General features: G+C 35.6%; 1 protein-coding gene across 1 annotated transcript in view; it reads right to left on the bottom strand.

Moving 5' to 3' along the window:
* Positions 1-14,740, bottom strand: part of LOC307099063 (SUMO-conjugating enzyme UBC9-like) — a gene marked incomplete at its 5' end in the record, with an annotated part of 67,621 nt that extends 52,881 nt beyond the window's left edge. Inside the window, 2 exon segments of the mRNA XM_079770263.1 lie at positions 12,094-12,136; positions 14,452-14,740. Coding sequence (XP_079626389.1) covers positions 12,094-12,136; positions 14,452-14,740 — 332 coding nt within the window.
* Between the last annotated feature and the right edge of the window lie 1,638 nt (positions 14,741-16,378).

Below are 16,378 nucleotides of genomic sequence, written 5' to 3'. Positions count from 1 at the left end.
TCAGCCCAACCTGCACCCTCTACAATCCAGGAGCTCTCAGAAGATATCCTACTGATAGCTTAGGCCCACTCCCCATGGTTCTCTGCTCTCTGTGGGGCCTGGAGGTTTCCCTGCAGCCATGGAGATGAAGCCCCCATGCCCTGCTGTCGCTCTCTGCCTGCTGCCGCCATGTGCCATGTGAAGGAAGCCCCAATGCCCTGCAGTGTGCTCTGTCTGCCGGGCCTAGGGGCTTCCCAGACATGGACACACTAAGGAAGCCCCCATGCCCTGTTGTCCAGGCTCTGTCTGCGGGGCCTGGGGGTGTTCTCACTGCCACTGCCCACTAAGGAAGCCCCCAAGCCCTGCTGTCTGGGCTCTGTCTGCCATGTCTGGTGACTTCCCTGCCACTGCCCCACTAAGGAAGCCCCCAAGCCCTGCTGTCTGGGCTCTGTCTGCCATGTCTGGGGACTTCCCTGCCACTGTCCCACTAAGGAAGCCGCTATACCCGGCATGCAGGGCCTGGCGGCTTCCCGGCTGCCGAGATCAGGAAGCCGCCATGCCCTGCTCTGCTGGCACTGGAGTCTTCCCGATGGCCCACCGGCTCATGTTCGCAGGGCCTGGCGTCCTCCCGATCGCCGCAGTGACCATCGAAAAGACCCCAGGCCCTGGCGTCCTCCTGATTGCCGCGGCAACCATCGGGAAGACCCCAGGCCCTGCTCCTCCGCTGGCTCCGAGGGTGCAGGGCCTGGCGTACTCCCGATCGCCATGGCGACCATCGGGAAGACCCCAGGCCCTGCTCCTCCACCGGCTTCATGTGCGCAGGGCCTGGCGGCTTCCCACTGCCACAGCACTAAGGAAGCCGCCATGCCCTGCTCTCAGTGCTCTGTTTGCTGGTGGGACAGGCCAGACACTCCAGCAGCGGGGCTGAGGAGACTGGGCGCCACCATCTTGTGGGTATGGGGGCTGCCATTTTTGCGCGGAGTGACGCCTAATTTGCATATTACTCTATTATTAGATAGGATAAGCCTTTTTTTTTTTCTTCAAATCTTCCTTTGTTCTCCCCACCAACCCCCTTCACCTCCCCTCCAGGTCCACTAGGCTGTGGTTTTACACAAGCAGAGCTTCCTCTGGAAGAGAACTCTGCCTTTTTGTTTTATCTTTTGATAATATGAAGTAATATGAAGATTTTGTTGAAACCATGGAAATTAAAGATTACATTCTAATAAAAATATCCAGAATTACTTTCAATAGCAGATTAAGAGAACAGAGGAAATAAAACTTGTGTCATAACCTAAGAGAAAGCAAAATGAAGAACATATTGTATTTGCAATATTCAGAAGTTATTCTGATTTCTAGTAAACAAACAACCTGTCAAAAGAAAGAATATTTTCCAGAGAATTCTAAGTGGCTGATTAGAAATTCTGATGAGAGCAAAGAGTTATTTTCTTAAAGTTTTAATTCCAATAGGCAATGATAATAGCTTCAATCACTGAGGTAAATTCAAATACACATTGCATTAATTTTTGAAATAAATCAGTCTTCACTGAGTCCTTTTAAAACATCTTTTGTTTTAAAATATCTGGTGAATACAGTCAAGTATCTTGTGAAACTCAAAAGAATTACACACATTGGATAAATTTAAATGGCAAATCAGTGCTCAGTGTGCTGTTTCTTCTCAACTTGGGACTATCAGCTTTGGTCACAGTGTAATGATTTAATTTTAATTCACATACTGAAGCATGCCAGCTTGTCTGTTATTTAGAATAACCCACTGTCTGCCTTGCTCCGCCCTGTATGTCTGGCTTCTACACCTAGGATATATGCTTTTCAGGCAGCACTTGCTGGAAGATTTTTGATTTAGGTTTGGCCAGTGAAAAAAATGTAAGATTTTGAAAGTGTAATGGAAGCCAAAGCTATTACTTCCTCCTTTCTGCCTGCAGACAGCTGGCATTCTCATGGCATTCAGCACACCTGGGACTATTCAGTGGCCTCTGTGTACTCCCCAAAAAATCATCTACCCCTGACTTGCTTCAGACAGCTGTGGGGAACAACAGCTGCTACCTCAGGAACAGACTGGGCCAGCCTATGGCCTACCTGAGTGCCTGGAAGCTGAGCAGCTCTAAGAGAGCTACCTTTGTCTTTCTTGAACTTTGATTCTCCAGCCCTCCCATCAGCTTTAGAAGCCCCTAAGCCCTGTATTAAACCTCTTCCTTCTTGAAATACAAGTGTTTTCTTCTATTATGATTGAACCTTGAGTAATAATAGTTACACATCAAGTGAAGGCCCATCTTGAGCTATTTTTTCCTTTATTTCAATAAGATGTCATTGCTCAAAGTAATTTTTAGGATGACCACCTAAATAAGTAGTTCAATATTAGACTAATCTTGATTGGAATGTCAAAATTCCATCATTTGAGGGTGGGTTTGACTTTTGGAAATAGCTGGAAGCTACTTGAATTTAAGGATAATTCTATGAGAGGGTTCTAAGTATGTTTTAAGGAAAGACCATAATATATATGTAAACCTCCCAAAGTAGGCTATTGTGGCAGGAATAATGTCCATTTAAGTGCCATTATACAAAATTTAAAGCCCTATATTATGATAGTCAGTATGAAAAATATATCCATGTAAACAAAGTTTGCATACATATCTATATATGTGTAATATAAATTACCACATCACCATTCATGGATTACAGGGATAAGAAAATAGGCCAACATTTTTAAATTAGCTAATCATCTGTCAAAATACAAAGTTATTACACTATTATTGACTATATTCCCTGTGCTGTACATGACATGACATATGGTAACTAGACTTACAATGAGGATTACCTTCCTAATATATGTAAATACCAAATCATGATAATGTATACCTGAAACTAATAGGATATTGTATACATCAATTTTAAAAAGTTTAAAACAAACAAACAAATAAGCTAATCACATTAGGAAACTTGAAAAAAGAATGGACAGAACCTAACAGCGAGCTCCTCCATGACTACAGAAACGTAATTTGAAGGGTCATAGCTATCTTTGTTTTTATTAATTGATGCAGAAAATGTGGCCTGCAGCCCTCCAGTATGTCATCTGGTCCTCCAATAAAGGACAGCATCTAACCATGTATGTCCTTATAAAAGGAAAAGCAGAGAACTTGATCTTTGTAAGGTATGGGAGTCTGTCAGCATTGTGATTTTTGAGATGTAAATATATCTTTAAGACAAGATAGATAATCAATAACATTTACCAACTTTTAAGAAAGAGTGAAATATAAGTGTAATACTTGGATGCAACTCAGAATGAATCTAAGTATTGCTGTTAGATTTCTCATTCACAAATTACAGTTGTTCTTATCTATGTGACTGCATTTTAAGTGTTATTTTTGGAATAAGTGTTATATTTGCATAAGTCAAAAAGAAAATATAAAAACTATGCAAAGCCTCCCTCTCATCCCGTGTCACCTGACTCTTATCCTCACCTCCATGGGAGCTTCTAAATCTCCTTCCGAAGTTTCTCTATAAATACCTAAGAGATACATATACAGAATGCTTAATATGCATAAGAAAGCATGTTATAAACATTTTAACATAGTTACTTCTCAATACCTAAAAATCTCCCTTTTTATAGATATATATACCATAACATTTAATCAATGAACTATTGTGGGGCATCTGTACTTCTAATATTTTTCTATTATTCATAAAGTTTAAAAGAATAACTTTTTATGATTGTGATTTTTAGAGTGGATAATAATATATATCAATTAAATTCCAAGATAAAATTGTTCAAATATATATATATATATATATATAAAATTGATATATAATTTATATATATATATATATATATATATATATATATAGAGAGAGAGAGAGAGAGAGAGAGAGAGAGAGAGAGAGTCCCAAAAACTGCATATACATTTTAACAGCTGACAGCTCAATTTTGAAAATGAAATGTATTTAACAAACACTGCTCTTATAATTACTCAAAATGTGTGTATATATTTTGGGGGACACTATATATATATGTATATATATATATGTATATATATATATATGTGTGTGTGTGTGTGTATATATATATATATATATATATATATATATATATTCTTTCATTTTTAAGTACAATAAACTCTTATAACACATAATTAAAGTCCAAAAATTCAACTGTATAAAATATAGTGTTATGTTTTTACAAGTTAATGAAAACCAGTTTTTTCCATGAGCCTTTCAGTTAGCATATATAAACAAAAGCCACAAGAAAAGGGTTTCCATGCAATTGTTTTGTACGGATGGGAAAGAACAACTACCACAAAAAGCATGCAATTGTACTTCACTGTGAGAGTCCCAAGCACCCATCAGACTTTCAGCTCCTAACCTTAACCCATTTTTCATGCAGAAGATAAAATTATTCAGTCCACTCCAACTTGAAAGCAGAGCCAATGGTCATTAGCATTGTTTCATTTCACATAATGTCCCAGATGTTAGAAGGGAAAATGACTTCATTGTCCACGTGCGATTTGTTGGATTGTACAATTGTACTCTTCAACCAGCCATATCTGAGAATTCATGTTTCCCCAGTTTTGCCAACTGAGTAACAACTGCATTTTAATGTACTCTTAGTATTGTACCAAAGAGAAGCATGGAGAAGTTGGTGAATCTATTTGTACCTAAGTTTTAATGTAACTGGTCTTCCTAGAGGTACATAATAATCAGCCTTTAATTTTAGATCATTGTTGGCCTACAATGAGACTCCCCTCCTTCCCTTTGGGAAGCACTGCTTGATGAAGTAGCTGTGTGACCTTATTCCTCACCAGACTCAGAAGTTTCCAATGAGGACAGCTTATGTCTCTGCTCCAATGCACTTAATCTAAAAGTCCCCCAAGCCTTAGGTGTTAGTGATGGCAAAGCCCCATATGCGGTCATCCAGACCATCTTTTGGCAAGGCTCGTCTCGGCAGTATTTGATGTTGGCTTTTCTCTACTTGGTCCAATCCTCTTCATTGACGTCAGTATTTTAAAATTTAAAAGGTACACTAGGGAATCCCAAACTTTTTCTCAAAGTAAATCAAGAGATTATAAAACCTTGGAAAATGTAAGAACCTTATTTTTCTAAATCTCAAAAGACAAAAAGGTTCCATTTTAAGAAAAGAATACTTATGTATATTTCTCTGAGAGATTTCAATCTAGTATGTTCAACTGCTGACTATTTTGGGTACTAATTGTAATATTTGTTACTTGTTATGTGTACTAATTGACATCAGTGTTCTGAGAATAACTATGCCGAAAAATGTATTTGAATGGCCCTTTTGATGTCACATGAAGAAATTGGTCAACAACATAGCTGCACACTGAACAATGAGGCCACAGCTACTGCATTTGTGGCAGAGCACAGTGCCGCTGGAATGGCAAGCACAGGACAGCAGTAACACACTCAGGGACCTCAGACCCACCATCAAGTGGACACTGAAAGAATCAGACTGGATATGAGCTCCTTTGGAATCCTCGAGAAAGCTGAAAATCCTGACCACCTAGTTTTTATTAGTGCCGATGTTATAAAAAACGCATGTGTGATTAAATCAGAATTCAGCAATTCTACATTCATATCTAGGTTTACAACAATGAAAGCTGCTTTATTTCTGACTCTAAGTTAATGATTCCATTAAACAACATAGCACTAGGTATGTGAAATAGCATACGTGATATCACTTTAAGATTTCTGCTTCTGATAATGGTCGAGTATTGTGTTGCAGACCAATCCTCTGCCAAGAGTAACTAGAAAAGCTGGAAAATATTTGAAATCTGTTTGGGAGTTTTGGACAACTACTAATGCGATTTGAGAGGCCATGATTGTAAGAAAAGAAAAAAAAAAGGGAAAGCTCAGATAAGTGAGGCTGATATTTTGGGCCATTTTAAACAGTTTTCATGTGCCCTTTGGTAAAAATATGTATTCATTTCTCTTGAGTTTATACCTAGGATTAGAATGCTATATCACAGAATATTTACATCTTTACTTTGGTAAATAGTACCTAAATTTACAAAAATGGTTATATAAACTTACACTCTCACCAGCAATGTTAGAGAGTTCTGTTTGCTCTATGTTCAGCTAACACTTGGCATTTAGAAAATTTTATTTATCTAAAGACACCATTAAGAGATTTTTTAAAAAGCCAAACCAAAGAATGAAAGAAGATAGCTGTAATGCATATATCAGACAAAATATTTGCACTCGATATATAAAAAATTCCCACAAATCCATGAAAAACAATAGAATAATGTAGAGTACTTGAATAGACACTTTATAAAATACAATATACAGTTTTATATATTTATATTAAAATGTGCTCAATTTCATTACCCATCAGAGAAATTAACATTAAATCCACAGTAAGATATCTTTGCATACCTATCAGAATCCTTAATACAAGACAAATGCAAGAAATACCAAGTTTTCTTATTAAAATAGCAAGTATATCTTCAAAATGGGGATATATATTTATCTATACTCTATAACCCATTATTTCCCTGGCCAAATATAAAACATTCTTTAGCAATAGAAAAGAATCTTGAAAATAACACATCATAACATAGTTTTTAAATCCATTAATCCATTAAATGACAGATAAATGGTAAGAATGACTTTAATCAAGATCATCAAAGCATATTAATGCAATTGGATGAAAGTTTGTTGGGGAAAGAACACATTTTCAATGTATCATTTTATGGATTGCTTAATGAGTTACTTCTACAGTGGAAATAGTTGATAAGCACAACCTTAACCAAATAATCAAACTTAGCATCACCAAAAAATGGAATAAACTAACGCTCATGTGATGGAACAGAGAGTACCCAGAATCACATTTGCAAATTTTTGACAAAACTCTTTAATCTTAATCTAATCATTAGGATACAATTCATCAAGTCCAAAATATAAGACTTTTTATAAGGCATCTAAGTTTTTAAAAATTACAAGGTCACAAAAGTCATAAAACGGTGGCCCATGGTTCCATACTAAAGGAAACTAGTAACATGAAAAACTAAGGCAATGTATTGACATTGATTACATCGCAGATTGGACTTTTTTGAAAAAAAATGTAAAAACTGTAGCATGGACTATATTTTAAACTACGTCACTGAATAAATGTTAAACAATGAATTAATATTCATAATTAGAGCAATGCTGTAGTTATGTAGGAGAATGCTCTTCATCTTAGGATATGTAGGCCTAAATATGTGGAGCAAATGTCATGCTATCTGAAAATTACTTTCAAATGGTTCAGCAAGAATAACAAAGGCAAGCTTTCTGAGGACTCCTTATCTAGAAAATCGCTCTTAAAAATAAAATAGAAATTAATATTACCTGGAATGAAATTGCTATTGCCCACAATTACACATTTTCTGTCATAAATATTTGTAAAATAAAAATTAAAACTATTTGTATAAACTGTGACCTTTAGCTAAATAATTATTTTATTTAATCTCAAAGTTTCTAAAATTGATGTTATAAAGTACATCTTCTTATTTTAAAGCATTTTTTATAAATTTTAAAACTTTACATTTAAATGACAACAGAGTAGAAGGCATTAGGAATTGAAATATAATTTTTTGTCTTGTTTTCACATTAGGCATACTAGTACCCACTTAATCACATATAGACCTAGAATGAGTAGAAGAAAGTTATTTTTCTTATAATGATGACAATGATAATATTAGTTTTATGTAACACTGGGCAATTTTCAAAATGTTTCCCACTACATTATTAGGTCCACACAACAACCTTGTGATAAGAAGGAAAAAAAGGACAAATCTCACCATTTTATGGGTAAGGAAATAAAGCTTTAGAAGTTTAAGTAAACACAAGTTGGATGGTTATTGATGGATTAAATAGAAATATGACAATATTTTTATTTATTACCCAGTATATCTCCCTATCCATTGTTTGGAAATACTTCTTAAAACTCATGTGTTTTGTTGTTGCTATTGTTAATGGTAATGATGGTGGTAAATGTGGATTGTGATACATGTGTGCACATCTGCCTACAAAGGAATTGAAAGAAGGGAAATAGAAATTAGGCAAGGATGATAAAACTGAAGATTAGCTAAAGACAAAATTTCAAAAGAGAAGAAATACAAAAATGATAGCCAAGAATTGCTAGGTCTTCTTGTGATAACACACACACACACACACACACACACACACACACACAAAGACTTGCTTCATTTGCAGAAAAATTAAATGCATGGATAAAAATGATGGAGATAAAGTAAAAATAGTAACTAATTTATTTTCAGGAGTTTAGGCCCTATCAGATCCTCCTAGCAACTCTGATAATCTCTTACCAAAAGGCTCGGGTAGCAAAGTACCATCTCACATAATATTGAATGTCCTCTACTTGTCTTTCCTATCTCATGGGCCTAGGCATTACCAAGCTTTATATTGGTGGTGACTTCTTTTTCTATTGTTACTAGATCCAGATAAGCTATATAAGATTTTTCCAGGTCACAAAGAATTATATAATTATCAATACATTTGAGGTAACTGTGCCTAGGCATTGTGTCTATTATACGTCTTTCTGGATTTATGTCTAAATTTATATCTGGATTTACATCTATAAGCAGATTTCATACTTTAAACCCATGCTTATCCAAAAGAAAAAGAAAAGGTGTAGGGAGAGACACACATAGTAAGAAGGAGAAAAAAATCAGACATAGATTATCCAAGTGAGATAAAAAATAATGAGAACTACATTTATTAGAGTGACAGATCTAAGATTTTACTTTTAACACCTTGAATTTCCATTATATAAATATTAAATAGCATGTCTGTGTATGAATACACATTATATAAATATTAAATGGTAGGTCATATCAAACAAACAATAGTATTTTATTGAAAGATCTATGCAAAAGGAAAATATTATATAGATTTTATTTATTTTACCATACTGTCATTAAGTTTATCTCTGTCAATGATAAACACCTAATTTCAAAAATATAAGTATATATGTTATTACATCTGTGATGTTAAAGTACATATATTTCACTTGACTTCCCACCAAAATGTGTCCTATATTGATATGATCAGCATGATCTACAACTCATAACATTTTATTTATTATGAACATTGCCAATGTCCATAATTCACTCATTGAACACTGGAGTATTCTCTTGTTTTGTTTTCTTATTTGGTTGTTTTTGAAAATCATTGTATCATGCAGATACTTTCATAAACTGAAAGTAAATAAGTATTTTTTTCTTTTATTTCCTTCTCAGGGATCTTCTCTAGAATGTGAAATAAGTGTGCTGATTATTTGAAGTTTAAGATATAACTGTTCCTTTTAATCATTGATTTCAAAAAATTTGAAATCATATTATCAAGCCCTACTTTAAAACAAGCATATCAATCATAGAATATGAGAAACAGTGGAATGCTAATTAATCAAAGTAGAAAGAATGGACAAAATACAGATTCATCATTTGGTAACCATCGTAGTAGTGGTTGATATGCATAAGGGTCATCAATGGGTATATAGTCTATGGGTGAAAGTTTGATGAGGTATAGGATATTCAAAAATATTGGAATATCACCTTCTAAAATATGAGATAAAAAAGGGGAAATGGTAACTTTATACTGGAGAAAAGGGACAGATGGCAACTAGATTAGGTAATAAAAGTTAATATCACAAGTAGTGGGACAGGCTGATATCACACGCCTCCAGATGGAATACACTAACAGCCCTGCATCGTTTGTGGGATTTCCCACAAGGAAGCTCAGCCTGAGGTTGGTTGTTAGGAAACATCAGATGGACACAGGCGGAGGGTACCTGATAGAATGAAATTAATGCATTCTTCAAGACTTTCAATGACATCAGAGGAAAGGAAAGATTGAGGAATAGTTCAAATAATCTTGCTGAGACCTGACAACTAAGTGCAGCATGTATTTCTGAGTAGGATCCTGGACAAGAAATGAAAAAGAGAGCCTGCAGGAGCAGCTGGGGAAATATTAAATAGAATGCTATATCAAGTTGATTTCTTGGTGGGGAGAATGGTCTGATGGCAAGGTAGGTGAATTTTGTTTTGAAGGAAGAGAGTGAATGAGAGAGAGAACAAATGCAGTATTGTATAAATAAAAGGCTCTAGAATAAGATATTACTTTGTGAGAGGAATCTAGAAGTTTATTGTACTGCCTGGCAAATCAAGTGCAGATTTTAAACTATGTCAAAATACAGATAAATAAAATAAAGAACATTAAAAATAATAAATGAAAATAATGAAAACTTCAGCCATATATTTTGTCCTATGAGACTTAGATTATGATTACACTATTATTGATCTGGATGTTTGGCAAATAGGATAATGTCTTTAAATTTTGTTTCATATTTTTATCTTCCCCATACAGATGAAAAGAACATAATTTTTTGCCACATGTAATTCTCTTCAGAATCTGGCTCAAGAACATAGTGATTATAGTTGGAAGGCCCTCTGGAATTTAAGGAAGAGACAGGTCATCTCTCTCCCAGGATAGAACTGAGTAGAATGAGGCGGACTGAAGCTCAGTAGCTGAGTTCATTTGTTTATCAAATATTGGCTGACTGATGCTTGACCTCCTGGAACTAGCTGAGTCCCCCTGGCTGACTGGTTGGCTGAACTCCTGGTCTCTCTTCCTCAAGTCTCCCCACCAACTTCTGTTTCTGCCTTTCCTCTTTTCTCTGGTTGGCTGCTCTCCCTGAAGTTACCGAAATGTTGCCAAAAGATTGAGAGTACCGCTAATGATAATAAAATGGACTCAATACACGCAGAGAACTCAGATAAAAACAAGGAAAACTCAGAGTGCAAAAGCATTACTGCACACTGTGATGTGTAGCAGTAAATCTTTTTGATTATTTGAACTGGTTGACCATGTTCCACTTACTATGAAGTAGGACAGTAGTGGAATAATTTCATGCATAATTCTTTTTGGCCAACATTATCACTTCAATCTTATAGATTAACAAGATGTAGTAAGAGTAGACAGAGGGGTAAAAAAAGATTTAAGTCATTTCTAGGTCTCGGTACTATGCTAGGCTAGAGAGGGGCCTTAGGGCCATAGAGGAAGAGCCTAAATTGTGTGTCAGGCTACAAAGACCTATACCCAGCTGCACAACTTATCTAACTGAATAGTCTTGAACAAATCTACTTATGATACATTTCAGATTGGATCAAGGGGTAGCTACCAATTAGTCAATCACCTTCTAAGCTGAACAATTAGTTATACTTTCTACTGCATACATTTCATAAGATTATCAATATTTTTATAAAGCCCATTAGTTATTCAGTGTCATATGACTACCTCCATTAACAGTATACTTGTATTCGTGCTTGTGAAGGGGAGAGAATCAGGGTTTTCCATATAATTACTGCCTTATTACTTTGCCTAAATAGATATTTCATTTTTTATTTTCCTTAAAAACTTACATAGTTGTTTATCTGCCGAAAGTATAAGTTATTGTGACAATAAATAGCAGTGTAATTGATCAGTTTTTCATAATAGCATATGTGCATTTTTAATAACATTATTGGAAAACTAAATTAGATTATAAACATTCTAAGCATTTGGGTTAAAATGAAAGGCAAAAGTAGTTCTTTTAAGACAGGGAGTCTCCTTAAATCAAAATATGACAGCCAGCCCTGGCTGGGTAGCTCAGTTGGTTAAGAGCATCATCTTGATACAACAAGGTTGCAGGTTTGAACCCTTGTCAGGGCACATATAGGAACCAACCAATGAATGCATAAAAAAGTGGAACAACAAATCAGTCTCTCCCCCTTCCTCTCTCTCTCTCTAAAATCAATTAAAATTTAAATATATATATACAGTATATGGCAGCCATACCAGCTACTGTGAATAGAGAATTCAGACACTTGCTAGAAAAACTGGTCACCAATGTGCCACTAATGAGGAGGATGAGAGAGGCCTTCTGGAGTGACAGCCAAGGTCAGGAAACTTCTTTCAAGGCACAAGATTGTAATAAATTCTGTTTTATAACATTCCATGGTTAAAATTAAAACTATCAACTCTTTTATAAAATTGACACTAGATGTGTCACGGTTCCTTGTGCTTCTCCTGCTCTATCTACCATACCTTGTGCCACCAGCAAAGTTCATGCCCACTTTGAAAAGATGAGCTTTATACAAGAGGAGAGTGAAAATAATTAGAAAGTATTTGAAGAGCTAATGTAATTTAGCACCTATCTAGTCACATTACCTCGGTGACTATCTTTCTGCCACTGCATAAACTTTTTCCTTTTATTGACTGATGTTCAGAAGGCCATAACATTTGAGTGCATGTATGTGTTAAAATGCATATGTATGATTCCCAGTACCACACAATTTCCCCATCCAATGCTATTTTGTACCAAAGACTTTACTTTGTCAGACCTAGAAAAACCTTAATAATTCTAGTTAGGCCATGAAACAAACATTATATATGTGCATCAGCAATGAGGATAAGCTAAATACTGAGTGCTCTTAGAATGAACAATGGTCTACTTCAATAATTTTGTGGAAACCTTACCTTTGCAATTATTAATAAATACTAGATAAATGCATTGCTGAATTAAAGAATCATTTTATATTTCTGGGCAGGAGTTTACATCAAATCATAGAAAATAGGTCTACCAAAATAGCAAGTTCATAAAATTAAAACTGCAGCTCTCAGTATTGCTGTTATAGATAACTACATTATACAGTTATAAAAACTGGTAACATAAGGAATTGAGTCAGCAGAAATAAAGTAATATATTTATATAGTCTAAGAAGTTGAGAGGTGAAGCAGCCCCCAAAAACCTTGTCCAATGATGACTTTCAATTATTGCAAACCAACGAAACGTCATTCTTAATTTACACAGTGTTTCTAAAATTAACAGTCAATACTATTTAATGTAAATTTCCTTAATAACCTTAGCTTACTGTAACTCTTTTACTTTACAAGATTTTTCAATATTCTAATGTTTTAACTGTTTTGTGATAACACTTGGCTTAAAAACAACACATTGTATAGCTATACAAAAATATTTTCTTTATATCTGTATTCTATAAGCTTTTTTTTCTATTTAAATTTTACTTTTTATAGTTATTTATTAAAAGCTCAGACACAAATATACACACTAGCCTAGGCCTACACAGGGTCAGGATCTCATTAACAGCACTGTCTTCCCCTCCTCATCTTCTCCCACTGGAAGGGCTGCAGGGACAATAATACCCATGGAGCTGTCATCCCCTGCATTAACAATGCCTGCTTCTAGAATACCTCTTGAAGGACCTGCCTCAGGCTCTTCTTATGGAGTTGTCATACTTTTCACAGGTATGTTTGTGGTTGTTGGCTTCTTTTTTGCCATCATAGATTTGCTTGTAAGAGATAATACACTATGAACATTCCTCTCTATTAATGAAAAGCTTTCAGTGTTGGGGTCCATGTTTTCAATGTTTTAAGGAGCTTGATGAGATCTGAAAAAGTTTCTGCTAAACCCTTCACTGTGAATTCTCTTGGGGGTTCTTCTTGTTTTTCTTCTCCTGCAGTTTCCTTTTCTCTTGCCTCTTCTTCAGCTATGCATTCCTGTTCCAATTGCAAACATTCCTCATTAGTCAGTTCCTCAGGAATCACCTCTAGGAGCTCTTCAATGTCATCTTCATCCACACCCAGGTTAAAAAGTTGTTTGCCAGCCCTAGCCAGTTTGGCTCAGTGGATAGACGGCCCTCAGACTGAAGGGTCCTGGGTTCAATTCTGGTCACATGCATGTACCGAGGTTGCAGCTCAATAACCAGGCCTAGTCAGGGCATGTGCAGGAGGCAACCAATTACAGTACGTGTCTCTCTTACATTGATGTTTCTCTCTGTTCTCCCCTCCCTTCCACTCTCTCTAAAAATCAATGGAAAATATCCTCGGGTAAGGATTAACAACAACAAAAAGGTTGTTTGCCATTTCAACTGCAGCCTTGTTGATTTTTGCAACCTCCTCATCCTTGGTAAATCTTTTGAAGTCAAGGACAAGCCACTTGAGTGTCTTCTTCCAGATGCCCTTCATATGCTCGTTGATGACATCACCCTAAGCCCGAGTAAGGTTTTTGATGTAATTATAGATACTGTAATCCCTCCAGAATTGCATCAGCATCTTCTCAGTGTCTTTCTCAGTAGTAACAATTGAATGAGCAAAGTTCCTCCTCAGGTAATAGTCCTTAAAAGCTACTATCTTGATCTATCGGTTGGATCAAAAAGATGATATTTAGAGGGAGAAACACAACTTTGATATTGGAATGAAGATCATCAATAAAAGGAGGCTGTCTCGAAGTATTATCAACAACAAGCAAAATCTTGAAAGGTCTGTTATTCTCCAACAGTACTTCTCCATTTCACTAGCAATTCAGGAGGATATGTTGGGAGAAGAGCTAGGTCACCCAAGACCTCTGATTGCTCCTGTAGCTCACCTGCAGTGTGTGCTTACTGATATGCTTGAAGGCCCTGGGGTTCTCACCATGGCAGATCCCAACTGGTTTCAATGTGTAACCTGTAACACTGGTCCCAAGCAAGCCTGTTATCCTGTCCTTAAAAGCCTTGAAACCTGTTATTGACTTGGCCTCCTTTTGGATGAAAGATCTTTCAGCCATATGTTTCCAGAATAGGGAGGTTTCATCCATATTGAACAGTTGTTCTGGCACGTAATTTTCATCCTCAATTGGCTTATCTAGAGTTTCCAAAAATGCTTTAGCTGCCTTCACTTCAAATATCACCATTCACTTTCACATTATGGAATGAATAGTGATTCTTGAATCATTAAAGCCACCCAGAGCTTGTAGTAAATTCAACATTGTAATCAGGTCTAGCCTTTTCTTTGAACATTGCAAACACACTTTGCTTGGCCTGTGAGAGTCATGCTGCTGGGATGGATACACTTCTATGTCTGGTCCTCAATCCAAGTCATTAGAAGGTTCTCCATGTATGCTACAGCCCCTTCTTGAGTCTTTGTTAGTATTATGCACTATACACAATCGTATGTGCTGTACTTTTATAAGGCTAGCAGCACGGTAGGTTTATCTACACCTGCATCACCACAAACACGTGAGAAATGTGTTGTGCTATGGCATTATACAGCTACGATGTTATTAGAAGATAGAAACTTTTCAGCTCCATTATGATAATATGGGATCAGATTCTTATATGTGGTCAGTTGTTGACAGAAATGTCATTATGGGTCACATGGATATAATTAAAGCTCTGCAATATTAGGGATAAAACTTGATTTTATAAGTAAGACTTTCTCAATGGCAAAAGAAAGAAAGAAAGAAAGAAAGAAAGAAAGAAAGAAAGAAAGAAAGAAAGAAAGAAAGAAAGAAAGAAAGAAAGAAAGAAAGAGAAAGAAAGAAAGAAAGAAAGAAAGAAAGAAAGAAAGAAAGAAAGAAAGAAAGAAAGAAAGAAAGAAAGAAAGAAAGAAAGAAAGGCTTTCTGGACTCATGAGGCCATACGTGAAGCCCATTGGAGAAAGTGAGCACCTTATAAGAATAAAGGGTTTGTTACCAGAAGAAAAAAGAACAAAACACATTCACTCTAACAGTCTAGAATTCAATATAAACTTGGACCCTGAGAGTATTACGTTGGCCCACGATAGGGATTTTTTTGAACTTCCTAAAGAGGGGTCAGGTGCAACAGAGTGTATCTGAATGGGAAAGGATTATAAGTGTTGTGGGATAGTAGGTGGTATTCCAAAAATGTAATACAAGCAGCCAAGAATGCGCTTTAATATTTTTAATAGCCCTAGGCTTTTTTAATAGCCCTAGGCTTTGTAATAAAATTTTGTAGGGTGAGAGGGTTTTTTAAATATATATATATACTATTCTTGAATCATTAAAGCCATATATATATATATATATATATATATATATATATATATATATATATATAAACTGTTCTCCTTAAAACCAAAGTCAGTCATTGTAATTTAATATTTAATGGCTGTGGACTATAAGTGGTAGGTTTTAAAAATTAATTGATTATTTTTCGTGTCCTTTGGGGAATATATTTTCAATTATTAGCAGTGTACAATATTGCCTACTCTTTCTCTCATTAACACATTCCATCAAAAATGCCAAATGGAGACTCCTATTAAAGTCTAATGTGATAAATTATAATTTTTCTTGCCAATTATTTCACACTCAATCAGAATACCAGGATTTTTAGAACCTTTTAAAAATGTAAATACTAAAATTAAACATGCTAAAGTACAATGAGTTAACATTTCTATCTTCATTAAAACTAAAATTATCCCAACATTCTAAAATAAATCTTTTGGAAAAGTCCTATAATATTAGCTATAATATTACCCATAGTAGATATATGCAACCTTTGGTGATCCACTGACATTTCCATTCCTTATT

The sequence above is a fragment of the Cnephaeus nilssonii genome (assembly GCF_951640355.1).
Source record: "Cnephaeus nilssonii genome assembly, chromosome: 5".
In the NCBI taxonomy this organism is placed as follows: Eukaryota; Metazoa; Chordata; class Mammalia; order Chiroptera; family Vespertilionidae; genus Cnephaeus; species Cnephaeus nilssonii.
This window is presented reverse-complemented; position numbering and strand designations above follow the sequence as displayed.